General features: G+C 48.9%; 1 protein-coding gene across 1 annotated transcript; it reads left to right on the top strand.

Moving 5' to 3' along the window:
* Window positions 1-439: 439 nt before the first annotated feature.
* Window positions 440-11,085, top strand: AQP8 (aquaporin 8). The gene is made up of 6 exons (XM_081889006.1): window positions 440-747; window positions 3,662-3,924; window positions 5,558-5,684; window positions 6,868-7,082; window positions 8,193-8,327; window positions 9,903-11,085. Exons 2-6 carry the CDS (start codon window positions 3,674-3,676, stop codon window positions 9,943-9,945), a joined length of 771 nt encoding a protein of 256 aa, XP_081745132.1. The 5' UTR covers window positions 440-747; window positions 3,662-3,673; the 3' UTR covers window positions 9,946-11,085.
* The last annotated feature ends 8,020 nt before the right edge of the window (window positions 11,086-19,105 follow it).

Here is a 19,105-nt window from a genome sequence, read left to right on the forward strand (position 1 = left end):
AACAAAACTTTACAGGCAATTTCCATCCCATAGATGCCCAGCTTCCTCCAGTCCTCCTTTCCCAAAGACTGACTGATGGTGCATAATGAAAGACCCTCTGTACATGGTCAGGGGCACTGTTCCTTAGTAATACTCTGCACATTCCACGGCAGTGCGAACAGGCTCTAGGGCATCACCTGGTAGTTCCTGGTAGGTGGCCTGGGTGAGGCTTTCCTAGTTGTTGACGAAAGGCACCGGTGATGACACTCTGCACGTGCACAGGAGCACTCTCTCCTCCACACGTGTAGAGAGACCGCAACTGCAGGTAAAGTGCCTATGCTCTGAGGAGGACCTGTTTCCTCCCCTCCCCTTCCCCCTTGTGGCGCCATGGGTTTTGCACTCTGCACTTCAGTCCAGGCAGGCAACCAGACTTGGCTCAGGCCGCAAAACAAATCCTTGAACCATAGAACCACCCAGATAAATAGCTGTTATTTCTCTGTCAGCTGAAACACACTCAATGACTTTTACTGCATTTTTTTAACTGCACAAATCCCTTCCACTCACCCCACCCACACCTTTTTTTTGTTTGTTTATTTTACACTTCTTTTATACCACAGGTCAAGCAGGGAGTGTGCCAATATTTTACGGGGATAGTAAAGCGTTTGGTGCTGAGGAAACAGAACCATACTGCAGAAAGGACTTGCTGGTGGCTAAGCAGGCATCTCTGCTCTCTCTTTCAGGAACAGACAGCTGGAATAGTTGGAGCTGGTAAGTGAGCAACAGTGGATGGATGGGGAAGGGGGGAGGCAGGAATTCCCTCTCCAAACCTTTTGCCTTGGGAATGGATGGAAATGTTAGAGAGGGCTTGTTGGAGAGTATAGGAAGTCTCTCCCCCCCCCATTAATTTACAGTGGTACCTCAGGTTAAGTACTTAATTCGTTCTGGAGGTCCGTTGTTAACCTGAAATTGTTCTTAACCTGAGACACCACTTTAGCTAATGGGGCCTCCCACTGCCGCCGCACGATTTCTGTTCTCACCTTGAAGCAAAGTTCTTAACCTGAGGTACTATTTCTGGGTTAGTGGAGTCTGTAACCTGAAGCGTCTGTAACCCAAGGTACCACTGTATTATTAGATATATATCACATCTTAGTGCACAGTTAAACTGTGGAACTCCCTCCCACAGGAGGCAGGGATGGTCACCAACTTGGATGCCTTTAAAAAAGGATTGGACAAACCATGGGGGAGAAGACTATCAATGGCTAATAGACATGATGGCTATGTTCTGCCTCCATAGTTGGAAACAGCAATGCTTCCAAATGCTAGTTGCTGGGAGCCACAGTGGTAGAGAGCTGCTCTTGTGCTCGGATCCTGCCTGTGGGCATCCCTTTGGGGCATCTGGTCAGTCACTGTGAGTGTAAGGAGGTCCTACACATGAGTAGGAGTCCAGTAGAAACACATGCCCGACTGGCATGCTCTCTCCCTCCTGGTTGGTTGTTTGAGAAATTCAAAATCTTTCTCCAGCCCAAACATCACAGCAAATAGTACCTAAGTGTGGAATGATGCTCCAAGTGTGTGTATGTAAATACAGTGGTACCTCGGGTTACAGATGCTTCAGGTTACAGACGCTTCAGGTTACAGACTCCGCCATACCTGTCAACGTTTCCCTTTTTTAAAGGGAAATTCCCTTATTCTGAATAGGATTCCTCACAAGAAAAGGGAAAAGTTGACAGCTATGGACTCTGCTAACCCAGAAATAGTACCTTGGGTTAAGAACTTTGCTTCAGGATGAGAACAGAAATTGCGTGGCGACAGCGCAGCAGCAGCGGGAGGCCCCATTAGTTAAAGTGGTACCTCAGGTTAAGAACAGTTTCAGGTTAAGAACGTTAGTTTAGCCAAATTGCTGCGCTACTGAGTCTGAACGCTGACTGCCTATACTCTGCTGATCCTGAAGTGTGCTGATGCCCCTTAGGTATCATTCACTGTGATGTTTGGGCTGGAGAAAGATTTTGAATCTCCCGAACGACCAACCAGGAGGGAGAGAACATGCCAGTCGGGCATGTGTCTCTGCTGGACTCCTACTCGTGTGTAGGACCTCCTGACAGTGAGATGCTGAACTAGATATGCCTTTCGCTTGATGCAGCAGGCTCTTCTTATGTTCTTAGGAATTCACTCCCAGAAGATGTAGGGATGGCTATCGACCTTAAAAGGGGATTGGAGAAATCTATGCAAGATAAGGCAATCAGTGACTGCTATCCATGATGGCCATGTTCTGCCTCCTCTTTTGGAGGCAGCATGTCTCTGAGTACAAGCTGCTGGCAATGGCAAGCGTGGAGAGCAAGTGGGACCAGTGGCAGATCTTGCCATCTCAAATTTCAGTGGTGTCCTGTGTGACACCGAAATTTGGCGCCCTTCCGCCTTGCGCCATTGTAAATCAGAGCTGCAATGTTGCTGAGGCTCTGTGCCTGGTGCGACCAAACCAGTGGCGCTCCCCTAAGCCTTCCTCCACAGCTTCAATGTGCATGTGTGAATCTGATAGCCTTGGGAAGTGTAGTTCAGTGACGGAGACCCTGCTTTTTATGCAGAAGGTCTCAAGTTCATTCCATGATGGCACCTCTAAGTAGAATTGGGACTGTCCCCGGCCTGAAACCTTGGAGAGCTGCTGTCAGTCAGGGTTGACAATCCTGAGCCAAGTGGAGCAGCGGTCTTGCTCTGTATAAGACAGAAACATGAGGACTGGAATCTTGATTTTCATTTAGGGGAAGGGCTGTAGCAGGCAGAGCCTCTGCTTTGCATGCAGAAGGTGTCAGCTTTAATAGCTGCTAATGGCATCTCCAAAAGGGACGTGGGTGGTGCTGTGGGTTAAACCACAGAGCCTAGGACTTGCCAATCAGAAGGTCAGTGGTTTGAATCCCCGTGACAGGGTGAGCTCCCGTTGCTTGGTCCCTGCTCCTGCCCACCTAGCAGTTCAAAAGCACGTCAAAGTGCAAGTAGATCAATAGGTACCGCTCCAGCGGGAAGGTAAACGGTGTTTCCGTGCGCTGCTCTGGTTCACCAGAAGCGGCTTAGTCATGCTGGCCACATGACCTGGAAGCTGTACGCCGGCTCCCTCGGCCAATAAAGCGAGATGAGCGCCGCAGCCCCAGAGTCGTCCATGACTGGACCTAATGGCCAGGGCTCCCTTTACTTTTACCTAATGGCATCTCCAGGTAGGAATGTTCCCTGCCTGTAACCCTGTAGAGTTTCTTTCTATCAATGCAGACAGTTCTGAGCTCAATGGATCAAGGGGCTGACATGATAGAAAGCAACTCCTCTTGCTCATTTCCCAAAACTCTGGCTTGGCTGCTCTGAAGAAACGGAGTGCAGTGCCAGATGGACCTTGGCCTTATCAATGGAGGCAATTGTTGTGCCCTATTATTAAGAGGAGGGTGACTAAGTTTCCCTCTCCCTTGCGGAAGGCCAGCTCTCCTGTGTGGTGGGAGCCAGAGAGGGAACAATGGGGATGCAGCCTTGCCAAGTCCTTGCCCCGAGTCCAGAACGGAGCGCCCCATGGGAACAGCACATACAGTGGCATTTGGATTTAAGTCTTCATTGTGTCACATACCAGGGTCAACCTCCGTTCAGCTGACCTGGGAGGGCTCACTAGGTGCTGGCTGGTCACCAAAGCCTGGCTCTTCTCTTCCAGATTTGCCCAGGCATGACAGACGTGGAGTTTGGCCGGATGTCAGTCAAGGAGCTGGATTTAGAGGGCAAAAGCAGCCCCCCGCAACCTCACTGGTTTGAGCAGTACGCCCAGCCTTGCATCGGAGAGCTGGTGGGGTCAGCCTTCTTCATCTTCATTGGCTGTGCGTCGGTCATCGAGAACACGGATGGCACCGGGGGGCTGCAGCCGGCCTTGGCGCACGGACTGGCCTTGGGGCTCACCATTGCGGTTTTGGGGAACATCAGGTGAAGGAAAGAGGGAAGGTGGACTTGCAGCAGGGGGAGCGGGGCAGGAACAGGACTCTTGGGTTCTATCAGTTCCCAGGGAAGGTGGCTGTTCCTGCAAAGGCTTCTGGGAGTTTTTGCAAGGCGTAGGCATCTCCAGCCAGACCTTTTTTGGGGTGGGGTGGTGAGAGAAAGGAGGGATGGAGAGATGTGTCAATTTCTGTTGAGAAGATGCTCAACCCTGCCTCCAAGGTCTGAAGCAGAAAGGAGAGGAAGTGTTGCCTATCAGGCAACCTTGAGATGGTTGGGTACCGATGAATCCCAATAGGAGGCCAGGAGCTAATTTGGAAGGGTCTGTGGTCACCTCTGAATCTGATTGAGGTGAGGCTGCGTTCTGGAATGGGGACAGTCATATTCCAAATGTCTCCAATTCGAACTCCAGCTCCCCAGCTGGAATGGCAGTAGGGTGACTGGCCCTAAAGGGTTAATCTTTTTGCCTCTTGACGCAAGGGACATTTGCCCTTAAAACTTTGCTCTCCTTGATTAATGGAGTAAACAAGTCCCTTTCAACCAGGATGTAGGGCTGCCATATGTCCGGATTTTCTTGGACATGACCAGGATTTCAAAGGCAGAATTGACATCTGGGGGGAATTTTTTTGAAAGGTGGCATTTTGTCCTGGATCTTAGGCAAGTCAATAAAAATAAAGAAATCACTTTTTTTGGCATTTTTTGGGGAAAACCTGCTCAATAACTTTGGGGTTTGTCTTAAAAAAAGCTCAATCATTTTCAGGTCCCCACCCCAAAAAGCTTTTACTTTTTGAAATATGGCAATCCTAAACCCTAGTCACCTGTAGTTTACGATCTGTTTCTCCCTCCCTCTTTATCTGCTTGTCGGTAACATCAGTGCAGAAGGGACTTAGTGCAGAAGTGATTCTTGGGCCTCACAACAGGGGAGGTGAAAGCTCAGGTTATAAACTGTTTATGTCCTCTAAGAAGTAACTGCTGGTAATGATAACGTTATGTGCAGAGTGCACTGTGATCTTGGAGCAGCAAAGGTTGTGTGTGTCCATTGTGTGTGCCTTCTCAGCACACATTCTAGCCTGTGAATGTCCTACTTAAACTGTGGTGCCCAGAGCTAGATGCAGGACTTCAAATGGGGTCTGACCAAGTCAGAATAGAGTGGTACTATTACTTCCCTTGATCTGGACACCAAATATATTTGGATGCGCATGAGATATTTTTGCTGCAGCAACAGACTGGTAAGCTTGTTGTCTACTAAGATCCCTAGGTCTTTCCCCCCTCTCCTATATTTGTGCATCTGTCTTTCAGTAGGATAGAGTACACCAGAGTTCAGCAAACATTTTCAGCAGGGGGTCGGTCCACTGTCCCTCAGACCTTGTGGGGGGCTGGACTATATTTTGAAAAAAGAAAATGAACAAATTCCTATGCCCCACAAATAACCCAGAGATGCATTTTAAATAAAAGGACACATTCTACTCCTGTAAAAACACGCTGATTCCTGGACTGTCCGCGGGCCAGATTGAGAAGGCGATTGGGCCGGACCCGGTCCCTGGGCCCTAATTTGCCTACCCATGGAGTACACTATTCTTTCTCAGGAGCCCTCTAACAATGCTCTCTCTTCTCCCCCCTATAGTGGTGGCCATTATAACCCTGCGGTCTCCCTCGGGGCCTGGCTCGTGGGTGGGCTGAACATGGTGATGGTCATTCCTTACTGGATCTCCCAGTTGTGTGGTGGGCTCATCGGAGCCGGGCTGGCCAAGGTATGATCGGTGATGGGGCTGGATAGGGGAGGGGGAAGGACAGCATCTGTGAATGGGTGGGTGTGAAGGTTTGCTTCTTGGGATGGCATGGCATTGCCATAATCAGAGGCAGCAGCAGATGGCAGGTCTCTGTCATTCTCCCAAGCATGCCCCTCTGAAAAATGCCCAAAGAACATCAATTATGATATCTGTTAATGCAGCAGGAGCTGGGGCGGTGTGTGCTTAGGATTCACAGCTAAGGATGGAAGGACCCTTCAGTTTTGGTTCTCCCACTTTCTCATTTTCCCAGTTTGAAGTTCTGTTTTCCAGATTTCTGCAGCAATTTGTGAATTTCTTTTTTTTTTTTTAAGAAAATTTGTCATGAAAATGGATCAGCAATTGCTTGCAAATTTCTCCTAATAAACATGTTTTCAATGCAGTTTTGACACACATTTTTGCAAGTAGTATAATGCATGTTATTTTCACCAGTGTCTTAGCTTCTATGCATACTTTCCCCTAATGTGTGCAGTTTTGTAGGGTTGCCATATCTTGAAGAGCAAAAAAGAGGACAGCCTGAGCTGGGGAATGAGGCACATGGGTGCAGGTGCACGGGGCCGCTGCTGTGCCTACATGCCTGTTTCCCCAGCTCAGGCTGGCAGCAGCCATGGCATGCAGATAAGTCCAAGTCCAAGCCACCTGCACCCGAGCCCAAGTTGCCTATGCCTGCACCTGTGCCCACACCCTACCCAAGCCCATGCCGCCTGAGCCCCACCAAAACAATACAAAAATTTTAAAAAGCAAAACCCCAAATCCCGGACATTTACTTTCATATGTGAAAATTCCCCTCCCCAAGATGGTCATATTGGCCCCCCAAAAGAGGGCATGTCCGGGATTTCCCAGACGTAAGTTTTGCAAACATCAGTTGTATGGAGAACTGCGTCGCAGTATTTGGATCAGTGCAGATTTGGAAATATGGTTCTGTATTTCATTTCGTGTGTTGTTTGCCCCACTGTCAAAGGACTTCCAGTGGCAACGGTATGAAAAACAACCAACTGGTCTTAGAGACGGAGTCCATGCCATACATGATGGGACTAAAATGTGTGTGTGGGAGGGACCCAATATGTCCACATCTACTTTTGTATCCCTTGTGCATCTGAAATTAAATTTGGAAATTTTAATTTAGAAACCTCTAAATCTGTTGCAGGTGATGACCGTCTGGGAAAGGTACGACAATGCCACAGGAGCGGCGTTCACCTCCATCACCTCGGATGACCAAATCCCTGCAGCTCTGGTGGGTGAGATTGTGATGACCATGTTCCTGGTCATGACAGTCTGCATGGGGGCCATCAACGAGAAGACCAAGACCCCCCTGGCTCCCTTCTGTATCGGCTTCACCGTGACGGCGGACATCCTGGCAGGGTGAGTTTAGCTGGCATTCCTGCAAAGGGAGCTGATGTAATTCATCCCTCCCCGACTAATACATGGACTGGAACGTAATTATCCTTCGGATTTCACAATACACTGAATTTTGAGGTGCAATTCTCCTCTCAAAAGAACATACCAAAATGCATTTGTTTGTATAAAAAAGCATCAGATTGAGTCATCGCTGAAAAATTGGCTTGAGAATGAGCTATAAGGTGTGTTTGGATAGATTCAGCACATGGTTTCCTCAACCTGCATTTCAATGCTCACATTCCTTGCAAAGACATTTAGGGTTGGATCTGTTCCTGGTTGATAAAGCGGAAAGCTATCAGCAAGGGCTGTGTTTTCCCTCCACTGTCAGAGGCAGGATTCTGCTCAGTCCTAGCTGCTGGGACTTGCACTCTGGCCTTGCTTATGGGCTTCCCATTGGGGCATCTGCTTGGCCACTGTAAGAATGGGGTGCTGGACTAGATGCCTCCCCCGGTTTGATCCAGCAGCCAGGCTCTTCTTATGGAACCTCCAGGTCCAGAGGCAGTCTACCTTGATTCTGAGGTTCTTAGGAGTATTTGGCCACTGTGAAAGCAGGAGGCTGGACTAGACGGGACTGTTTTGGCCTGATCCAGCAGGGCTCCTTACGCACTTTTGTACTCTCAAGCCAGCCTCAGTGCTGACACCACACGCTCAGGGCCAGTGTCCTTCATGCAAATCCTGACAGCCTGCAGCAGATTGCCTGTTGGGTCTCCTTGAATTGCTTGCATCCGCTAACCAGAACGGACAGTTATCAAGGCAGAAAGGGTTATTCAGCCACCAGCCCTGCTCCCCATCTTTAGTGAGAGATGAGGCTTTTGCTTAAACACTGAGAGGGGCTTCAGACACCAGGATTGCTCTGTCGCTGACAGATGGGTGTAGGGATAAAATCCTGCAGCTTCCCCGTCACATATGGTTGTCGGCAAATGGTAAAGAGCTCTCGCATCCGGCCCTGAAATGTGCCCCCCTCTTGGGAAACGGCAGCTCTGCTTTCACAGAGGCTTTGGGATATATTATGGGATGTTTGCTCAGCATTGACCTTTGATACACGGCTGCTCCTTTTCTTTTCCCGCCATGCAGGGGAGGTGTTTCGGGAGGCTGCATGAACCCAGCCAGAGCGTTTGGCCCTGCACTGGTCGCCAACTACTGGGACTACCACTGGGTGTACTGGGTCGGCCCTATGGTGGCCGGACTCCTTGTTGGTGCATTGATAAGGTAGGTAGATGGGGTGTGTGTGTTCCATTTCCCAAAGTGAGGGGGCGGAAGTGGGAATGTGAGTGGATGGAAAGCTCTTGTTGTGTTGAGTGCAGGTCTTTAATGATGATGATGATGATGATGATGATGATGATGATGATGATGATAATAATAATAATAATAGCAGCATTTATATCCCACCTTCCCCCCCCAAGGAGCTCATGGTTCTCCCCCTCCTCATTTAATCCCCACAACAAGCCTGTGAAGTAGGCTAGGCTGAGGGGCGGTGACTGGCCCAAGGTCACACCCAGTGAGTTCCATGCTAGAGTGGGGATTTGAACCCTGGGTTGGATGTACACACAGGAAAAAAATGCTATAAATAAGCCAGAAATTAAATTGTTGTAACAAAAAAAAATTCTATGTAAAAATCGCATAGAAAAAATTTGTTTGCTCTCTGGTGCCATCTGGTGTTGCATGTTTGTAATGCATTCAAAGCATTTTTTGACTAATGTAGCTGAGTCCCTGGTCTCCCACCCTGTTCTGATTATGCCATACTGGCTTTCTCTCACAGAGCTTGGGGCCTCTGAATCAATGTCACCAGCTACTCATTGGGGGCCACGTCATGCTCCCAACTTCACCAGAGATTGCGCCACCCATGATTACACTGAAATGCTGAGTTCCATTCTACAGTCACAGTGCAGCCCAGCCATCCCCAACCTGGTGCCTTTCAGATGTATTTAATTTAATTTATAAACATAATTATGAAATGCTCTGACTTTTGTTAAAACAAAAACGAAAAACGGAGCAGTTTGCCGTTTTACAATTCTACATAAAACCAGACAATAAATATCATATAAAAAAGTTAAAATGGGAAAATTAGCTCGCTGTTATGGACAGATGTATTCTTAGTTGCCTGCTGATGTCTGATAGAATAGAAAAGTTTTCAGTAGGCATTTAGAAGTTGAAACTGTTGCTGAACTGCAACTCCCATCAGGCCCCTGAATCAAAGCCAAAGCAGTGCTTCTGAATGTCAATTGCTGGAAACCACATGAGGAGAGGGTGCTCTGTGTTCAAATCCTACTTGCTGGTTTCCCCCAGGTATCTGGTTGGCCACTGTGACAACAAGAGGCTGGACTAGATGGGCCCCCTTTGGAGGGGGAAACTCCCTGGCTTCTTCAGCAGTCTGCCTCATCTCTATCTCTTGAGGCCTCCACTCCTGCTTCTCATTTAGGACTGCTCTCTGCCACAGACTCTTCCCGCTCACTAAACCATTACCTCTTCTGTTTCCGGCATCTCCTCCTCTCAGTCTGCTACCTCTTCTCCCTTTGTCCACTCATCATCATCCCACCACCAACCCCCTGGTTCTGAGCCTTCCTCCCCTGGGGGTTCCCTTGGGGGTTCCCCAACCAGTCTCTCCCACCGCTCCTCTACATCCAGCCAGCCCACGACATTGGGCCACTGACCTGACCCAGAAGCCTGTTCTTAGATTCTTATGTTTAGAGTCACCCATCCTCCCCAGCTGCTATAAATGGAGCCTAGGAATGCCCTCCCCCCCAAAGTACTGATTCTAACTGGTTCATCCTTTTGTTCCTTCAGGACTCTGATTGGGGACAAGAAAACCCGCATCTTCCTGAAATGAGCATCCTCTGAGCAGGCTCCAGCGCTGGGCAGCACAACATCAACAGACCACTGCTCCAGAGCTCTCCAACAACCCTCCACTTTTCAACCTCTGCTTCCCCGTTTCCTTCGTGGCCAAAGTCTTGGGCGGCCCCCACCTGGAGGAGACAGGCAGGTTCCTGGACCGTTCTGTTGAGTGCTGCTCTCTACTATTTAAAGCAAGGGGGCTCCTTCTCTCCGTGCATTGCTGCTAGGGAAACCCAAGCAGAGAGAGTTGCTGCTGTTGGGCTCAGGGTCTGCATCGGCCGGCCACAGTGAGACCAGGATGCTAGGCTGGGTGGCCCCTTTCAGCCTGACCCAGGAGCTGGGCACTTCTTACGGTCATATGTTCTCAACGCTGTTAGGATATTGGACACAGACACCATCAGCGCCCTCATTGATCCAAAGGGTGCCTCTCCCCTGGGCAAGTTCCACTGGAATACCCTGGAGCTCTTGGGCAGCACCTGGGAATCTGCTAGCCCAGCTCACCCTCATTCCACTGGGGCTTGCACAAGACCTCGTGTAAATTGATCAGTGCGAATTTTAGTATGGATTTTCCCCACTGTACACATTTTCGGGAAGCAATTTCCCCATATATAATATTTTTGTGTGTTTTGTTTTCACTGTAATATAGCATATGCATTATTGTATACACTACAGAACAGCACTGCAAAATTCAGAGAGGTGCAAATTTCAAGGGATAATTGAATCTGTACATTTTGGTGTCTCTCCGTTTCTCCAGTTTTAGATTCAGATCTTTGCATTTCCAAATCATTCTGCATTTTTTAAAAAAAGTCCTCATGAAAATTCACCAGCGTTTTAGTGTGAATTTCTCCTAACGAGCATGTTTTGTATGCAGTTTTGCTTAATGTACACATTTTTGCAGAGCGATTTCCCCCAATACAGTGCATTTTTTGTATGTTGTTTCCCCTATTATATGCATCCCTATGCACACTTTACTCAAGCATATTGCTTTATTGATGATTTGCTAACCATTTCATATGATTTGTGTTGTATTTGTGATGTTCCAGTATGTTTTGTTATTGTTATTGTTGTTACTGTTTGTAAGCTGCTTTGAGAGTCATTTGAATGAAATACAACAAATCAGTTCGAATCAAGTGTATGCCTTTTTGTACACATGACTTGGCCAGAGAGCTGGCTTGCAAAATTTGGAGAAGTGCAAATTTCAAAGGATGGCTGCGTTTCTGTTCACAACTTGTTTTGCAAAGTACAAATCAGGTGAGTCTGCTTTTTAAATGGAAGCTGAGTCAAAGTTCTCTTCTGTCCTTACACAAGAGAACTACAGGTGCATCAGGGTGCCCTGATGGTCAGGAGAAATCTCTTCAGGGAAGTTTTTAATATTTAACGCTGTACTGTTTTTAAAACTTGATTGGGAGCTGCCCAGAGTGGCTGGGGAATCTCAGCCAGATGGGCGAGGTATAAATTTTATTATTATTATTATTATTATTATTATTATTATTATTATTAGCTTTCCTCCTCCAGGGACTCAGGCTCTCCACTTCCTTGGAGGGCAGATCACATTTGTGGAGGACACAACAGGGAACAATTTCCCCAGAGACCCGTCTTTCTCTCTCTGTCCTTCCCCAAAGCACTTCAACCCTCCCTCCACGCTGGTTGCCAAGAGTTGCTCAGAGACAGCAGCTGTAAGCCTAATAAGGTGAATCAAAGCAGAGCCCAAGGCGTGCAGATTATAAATCATCCTCAGTGACAGTGCTAATTGATTTCCGAAATCCAGGGCTGGGGGGGGGGGGAGAGACCATTGCAAATCAGGCACCACTATGGAATCGATGAAGAAATTTGGATTTGCAACAGCCTGATAGAGGGGAGCAGCAGCCCCACCACTTTAGCCCTCCTCGTGGGTCATTCTGCAACCTGGCTTTCTGTGGGTTGTTGTTTCCAGTGTTGCACACTTGCCTCATAGATGGGGGTGGAGAAATACTCCCCTTCCCTGGCAAAAATGAGCCAGTCCTCAGAACCATTTAGGTGCAATGCAAGAAGAAGAAGAAGAGGAGTTTGGATTTGATATCCCGCTTTATCACTACCCGAAGGAGTCTCAAAGTGGCTAACATTCTCCTTTCCCTTCCTCCCCCACAACAAACACTCTGTAAGTTGAGTGGGGCTGAGAGACTTCAAAGATGTGTGACTGGCCCAAGGTCACCCAGCAGCTGCGTGTGGAGGAGCGGAGATGTGAACCCAGTTCACCAGATTACGAGACTACCTCTCTTAACCACTACACCACACTGGGGAATCCTTCAACAGGCCAGGAAAAGATCTTGGGGTTCGTGTTGCCCTGAAATTGTGCCACTTTCTGAGTGGCAAGCTCTGAGACCTTGTTCCAGTTGTCTGGTGGCTGACGATGGTTGCTCCCAGATTATGCCTCTAAAATTCTTGTATGCCCTACACAACTGCCTGAGAGGCACCAGTCTGATAGGTCCAGCTTCTCTGAGTAAAGAGATGGAGGTTGCGGAAAGGTTTCAGCAGCTGAATGGCTAACTGGCTGTTTAAAGGCATGAGAGGCCCTAGCTGCAGTAGTGGGCACATAGAAAACCCTAGGCTGCTTACCAAAGAGGAGAGTGCACTTCTGATATGGGCAGAGGCTCTTTGAGATGGTCATCATTTTCCATCTTTCAAGGCAGAGCTGCTGTATTCAAAACAGATGCCCTGGCTCTACCCTTGCTGATTTTTTTTTATATACAGGAAACTTGCATCTTATGCTTATTTTACTTACACAATCACAGCTTTGTGTGGGTGGGGAAAAAATAAATCGATAAATGAAGGAGGAGACCCCTTCCCCATTTACCTGTACTTGTAAACCACTTAGAAGCCTGAATAAATAAATAAATGCAGTCCAGAAATGCACATCCTGTTCATGTCTTCCAAACAAATGCAGAGCGAGTTCACCTAAGCAGCAGAGTTTCTTTGAATAAGCAAAAGGGGGGAAGTGAGGGTGTGTGTGTGCAGCTTTTAGACTGCCTGGGCTGGAATTACCCAGATTTCATTCACACAGAAAGTGTTGTTTGGGGGGGGGGATGTTCTGATCAAATGGAAGGTGCCCAGGACCAAGACATTTCTTCCATTAAAAAGAAAGTCTGCATGAAAATCTGCCTGCGTTTACCTGCCCATTTCTTCCAATCGATGCATCTTTGCCTAGCCTAAGCATTTTTTCAAACAATTTCTCCAGATGTAATGTAGTTTTGCACATTGTTTTCATGAGTTTATGCATATCTGTGCGCGAATTTTGTTTGGAGAACTGTTTCACAAAGTTCAAAGTGCTAATCTCAAAGCACGGCTCTTTCTCCGTTTGCTTACGGGTGAATTGCAAAGGTTCGCCTTAAAATGCAATGTGAGCACATTTCTCTCCCTACCCAGAACCTTAACACTACCAAGGGGGCTGGGCACACCTAAGCCCCCCCCCCCCATAATCACCTAGAGGGAGAGAGCTAATGAGTTGTCTCATGAGGAGATGACTTTTCATCCAGATTAGCTAATAGATAGGTTTGTTTCCTTAATGGTCTTTGACAGCCTTGGACTGCTGCTGGCAACTGGCTATGGAAAATATCCTGCCTGATTGGGGCAGAAGCAGCCTGGCAGCTGGGTTGAAGCCAGAAAGAGACATCTGGTTGGAAAGAAGGGGCCGGGGATCGGTGAGGGAATCTAGAGAAAGGTTTTCTGGAGGTTTGGTTTTTTTTAATTTTAAAAAATGAGTTACGTGTGACAGCAAACACTGCATGTCCATGGGTCTCACTTCCTGTGTCTCTGTGTGTCTCAGCTCCTTCTCCCTGCTCAATTTGGATTATGGCAATTAAATACATTAGCCCACAGATCATAGCAAGAGGTCTTCTCTCTGCCTCTCTTCTTGGGGAAACAGACGCCAGAAAAACCTGCTGCTCCTGGGGTTGTTTATTGCTTGAGACAGGGCCAGCCCACCCATCAGGCAAGGTGAGGCGAATGCCTCAGGCGGCAGGATTCATAGGGGCAGCACATCCCAATGTAGATCTATGCGAGGGGGGGAATGAGATCTGTGTGACCCATGTGTGGGTAATTAATAAAAGAATCAGCCAGATACCTGGATTCCAAAACACGGGGCTCTGCTCACATTCCAGTGGGAGAGAGTCCCCAGCAAAGTTTAAAACAGTCACAGAGTTTAAGCAGCAATATAGCATGGGAATATAAGTTGTTAGACCCCTTTTTATATCCAATTTAGTTTGGCTACAGTGCTTGCCCCTCACTCTTCCCTTTTGGGGAAACAACCCCATCATGTTTTGGACCGTGAGACCAGGTGTCCAGGGCTCTTTCAACACTACCCATGCCTGAAGTAAGATTCAAATTCAGGCCAGCACAGGATAGCCTGCCTTTGCCACACTCAAGGTCCAGCTGGCTTCCAACATATGTGCAAGAACCAGTCCACACACAGAGAAGAGGTCCCACCATTAGGTGGATGGGGCAGCTTGTCTCATGCAGCGGGCTATGTTATCTCATTCAAGGCAGAAAACTGGTCAGCTCTCTGTTTCCTGAGATACGAGTTCATGTGGATTTCCTGCTCCAAGGCAGAGAGATAAACCTCTCTCTCTCTCTCTCTCCCCTCTCTCCCCCTTTCCTCCCTCCCTCTTTCCCCATAGGGCTCCCCCCATCCTGACCCCATGCCCCTCTGTTCCACAGCTGAGGACAGCACTGAGGCCACCAGCTCAAACATCTGCACAGCTGACGCTTCGAAGACAGGAGGTTCTCCTAGATGTTTTTGCCGCAACCTCTCCAAACTGGCATTGCAGCAGTCTGCGTGCTTTTTGTGTGTGCACAAAAACGCTTCCTCATCCAGTTGACCAAATACATTAATGTGGCCTTTCTCCTCCTCCCACCCCTCACTCGTCAGGTTGAGGGGGATCCCGGAGGGAGCGTGGCTAGAATCCGAGTCTTTTTGGCACGGTATTTTTAAAAGCATCACCATGGCAACGCATCCAGCTCGCTCGCTAGCATCTTCCCACAGTGTGTCCTTGGTGCTGGAAAGGGTTGCCCCCATCTCCCTCACAATGGAATAGCTCTCGATTTCTTGACAGGTAGCCCCAGACTAGGATTGCAAAGAAATGAGAGGGGAGATGAAGGACCCTCTTCACCTTGTCCCTAGGCAGAGTTCATCCTTTCAATGCTCTCAAAGCAAACAAGATTGCCCCCAGCACGACAGACCTTCAAGACCCCTGAGGGTCAGTGCTGGATAGACTCTAGGCTTCTTGGGTCTACAGTGGTACCTCGGGTTACAGACACTTCAGGTTACAGACTCCGCTAACCCAGAAATAGTACCTCAGGTTAAGAACTTTGCTTCAGGATGAGAACAGAAATTGTGCGGTGGCAGTGGGAGGCCCCATTAGCTAAAGTGGTAACTCAGGTTAAGAACAGTTTCAGGTTAAGAATGGACCTCCAGAACGAATTAAGTTCTTAACCCGAGGTACCACTGTACTTTGTCTTTTAAACTAGAACCTCAAGACCCACCAATCAGGTGCGGACGTTATCATGAAAGAGCAGGGTGCCTCTGAGCACAGGGAATTGTTTTCAGAGCCAGCTGAGCATTCCCGACCTTCACACAGAAGTCCGCTCTAGGAAACCTAGCTGCATTTCAGCAGTGTGGTGTAGTGGTTAAAGTGTCGGCCTAGAACTTGGGGAGCAGGTTCCCAATCCCCCCTCTTGGCCAATGAAGCTGGTGTCGGGGGGGGGGCAGCCACTGTCTCTCTTCCAGTCTGTGTCAGGGACTGGACTGAGGGGGGCGAGACTGAGGAGGAATTTTGGAGACCGCCCCCCTCCTCCTGAAGCTTCCAGAGAAGAGGAAGGCAGTATTGAATTACAGCAGTGGTTTGAGGATGGTCACAGCTTAGAGGCAGGCGAACAGAAGAGTTGGGAGGTGTTGGGAGAAGAGAAGGGGAGACAGAGCAGCCAGATGACACGCTATCACTGGAGAGTATTTCTGACCCCGCTTCTCCCAGAACCCGACATGCATAGAAAGTGGAAGAGCAAAGAATTGAGGAGCTCAGTTGGAGCAACGCCATTAACCTACAGAGGCCTCTCACTGTGAATATTGAATAAAGACTCGGTAAGAGCTTCCTGTCTACTTCCTTGGCTGTCTGCCGTGGGAGGGGGGAGGACTGGAACTCACTGAAACCTGACAGGGCTGACCTACTCCACAGGGCTGTTGTGTGGCTAAAATGAAGGCTTCGGGGAGAACTATGTTATGCCACCCTGAGTTGCTTGGAGTAAAGGAGGTGGAGTGTCAATGTAATAATGCATTGTTATAACTTGGGGAGGGGCAAGAGTCCTCTAAAATCTCTGGATTCAATAAAGGGTTAGAATTAAAGCAAATCCCTAAATTCCTGGGTCTACCTGGGGCTGGTGTTGAAACCAGTTTTCCCATGCCTGGCCAGAAGAACCATCAAGAAGGAACCATCGAGAGGTAATCACCGGAATGGCTGAACCATTAACCTAATGAAAGACAGAGAGAGATGCTACCAGCGAAGCCAAGGTGATATGTCATCTTGGGATGTGAATGCTCTGCACTCTCTCCATCTAGACTCGTGTTGCATATATGAGTAAAAGGTAAAGCTAAAGGATCCTTGGATGGTTAAGTCCAGTCAAAGGCAACTATGGGGTTGTGGCGCTCATCTCGCTTTCAGGCCAAGGGAGCCGGCGTTTGTCCACAGACAGCTTTGCAGGTCATGTGACCAGCATGATCTGGCACAACAGAACACTGTGATGGAAACCAGAGTGCATTTACCTTCCTGCTGCAGCAGTACCTATTGATCTAATTGCACTGGTGTGCTTTCGAACTGCTAGGTTGGCAGGAGCTGGGACAGAGCAATGGGAGCTCACCCTGTCTTGGGGATTCGAACCATAAATAAACCCTGTATCATAAAGACACCACAGCTGCTGTGCCTCATTGTCCGAAAGGAAACCCAACCCCTGGCTAAGCAGCTGAAACTCCCTGGATTCTTGCACTGCTAGTGGAGATCAGAGGTGGCATGTAACAGCATAAATCAAGAACAATAATTTAGGTGGGGAAAGTCGTTTTGTTGTCGTCGTTGCTCTGCCTGATCTCTCGGAAGTCCGAATGCCTTTGCAATCCACCGCAGATCACCCAAAGAGCTTCCAGGGGATCCCAAACTACCCCCTGCCTCCCCCCCACATGGTAGGTGCTTTAAGTTGTCTTTCATCTAATTCCTCTGGTTATCAGTAGTGAAAGCCAAAGCAGTAACACGTGGGCAGAAAAAAAAAGCTGTGAACCCCCCAAGCACAGCATTTCGATTAAAAGAGAACATCCATTCACTTCAAAGGAAATCAGAGTTCACGGGGTATCTGAACATGAAAAGGAAGACGTATTCCAAACTGGCAAGAAGGTAGAAACACAAGATCCCAGAGGCTGTGCTGTCTCAAGGCACTGGTGGGAGCTCTAGTCTAAAACATCTGGAGGGCACCAGGTTGGGAAAGGCCTGCTCCCAATGGGCCAGTGGGCGGGTGTGCCCGAGGCTGCATCATTGGAGGAGAGACGCACCTTGACATCAGCCAAACGCACTGAGAGATGTGGCAGGCTGCCTTATCTTCTGCAGCAGCAGGAGGAAGGCAGTGACTCAGAGACAGAGGAGAACGGTTTGCGCTGCCCACACAGTAGGAAATAAGAATATCAGAAGAGCTTGCAGGGGGCCCATCTAGTCCAGCATCATGGACTCACAGTGGCCAACCAGATGCCCCAATGGGAAGCCCAAAAGCAATAGGTGAGAGCAATCGCCTTCTGCCGCTCTCCTGCATTCTAAGGTAGACTGGCTCTGTCCCAGGAGGTTCACTTTAGGAATCATAAAACACAAAGAAGAGCCTGGAAGCAGCTGGGTCGGGTGAAAGGGGAAGGGGTATCTAGTTCAGCATCCTGTTCTCACAAGAGACCCCAAATGGAAGAAACCCACAAGCAGGGCCTGAGCACTATCGCCCTCTCCCCTCCTGTGGTTTCGAGCAACTGGTATTCACAAGTACTGCTGCCTTCAACCATGGATGCAGAGCATACCCATGATAGCAGTAGACATTGATAGCCTTATCCTACATGAATAGCCTTCTCTTCCATAGCATAAGAAGAACTTGGCTGCTGGATGAGCCCAATGGCCCAATGGCAAGGAGACCAACAGCAGGTGGCGCCAGAGCCAACTCATTCTAGTGTTGTCCTTCTCCCTGCCAAGTTCTGCAAGGAGGAGGAAGAAGCAGGCAGGCAGTGCTGCCCCCTGAATAGGTTGTAAGCAAGAAAGCAGGCAGGCGGGGGCTGACTGGGGGTAGACTGAGACTGGTGAGCAGCGGCAGAGCAAGCCGATCGGGCACCTGAGGCAGTACTTATGCCCTGCATCCAGGGGTGGGGCCAGCCAACTGTGGGGCAGGGCGAGCTGGGGCAGGACCCTCTGTGGGGCCTCCGAGGAGTCTGCCTGCCTCATCCCACTCAGCCACCCTACAGCTGAGGGGGAGGCAGTGGGAGGACCATTTGGGGCAGTGCGGAGCCTGCGGGCACCCAAGCCACCAAGTCACTCCCAGGAGAGATGCGTGGCTCGGGTGCCACCTGGAATTTTGTCACCCCCTCAGTGGTGACACTCAGGGTGAACCACCCCCACCACACCCCCTTCCTCTGCTCCTGCTGATGGGGCAGTGCCCTGTTTGCCCCATGGATCATCTCCCACCACAGTCTCTCCTAGAATCCGTTTCTGCAATAAGCAGATTGAATGTGCTTGTGTTTTATTCATCACACGTCTCCATGTCTTTGCTGTTACCCACTACCCTGATGCTGTAATAGCATTCTGGAGTAGGATAGGCAGGCATTTAATCTGACACATGAATGGCTGCTGAGAGAGAGAGAGAGAGAGAGAGAGAGAGAGAGAGAGAGAGAGAGAGAGAGAGAGAGAGAGGCAGGCTCTGGAAGTAGGGACTGACAATGTTTCTGATTTGAACATAAAATTGCAAGCTGCCTCCCAGTCCAGGGTGTGTGAACAGAGGTGCCACATTTAAACTGAGGCTGGGATGTCTCCATAGGGTTGCTGTGTTTCAAAAATTTCTTCCCAGAAACTGCTTCTGACTGCCATATTCCGCCTATTCCATTTATGTCTGGGAAATCC

Source organism: Podarcis melisellensis, assembly GCF_964234715.1.
Source record: "Podarcis melisellensis genome assembly, chromosome: 14".
Classification (NCBI taxonomy): domain Eukaryota; kingdom Metazoa; phylum Chordata; class Lepidosauria; order Squamata; family Lacertidae; genus Podarcis; species Podarcis melisellensis.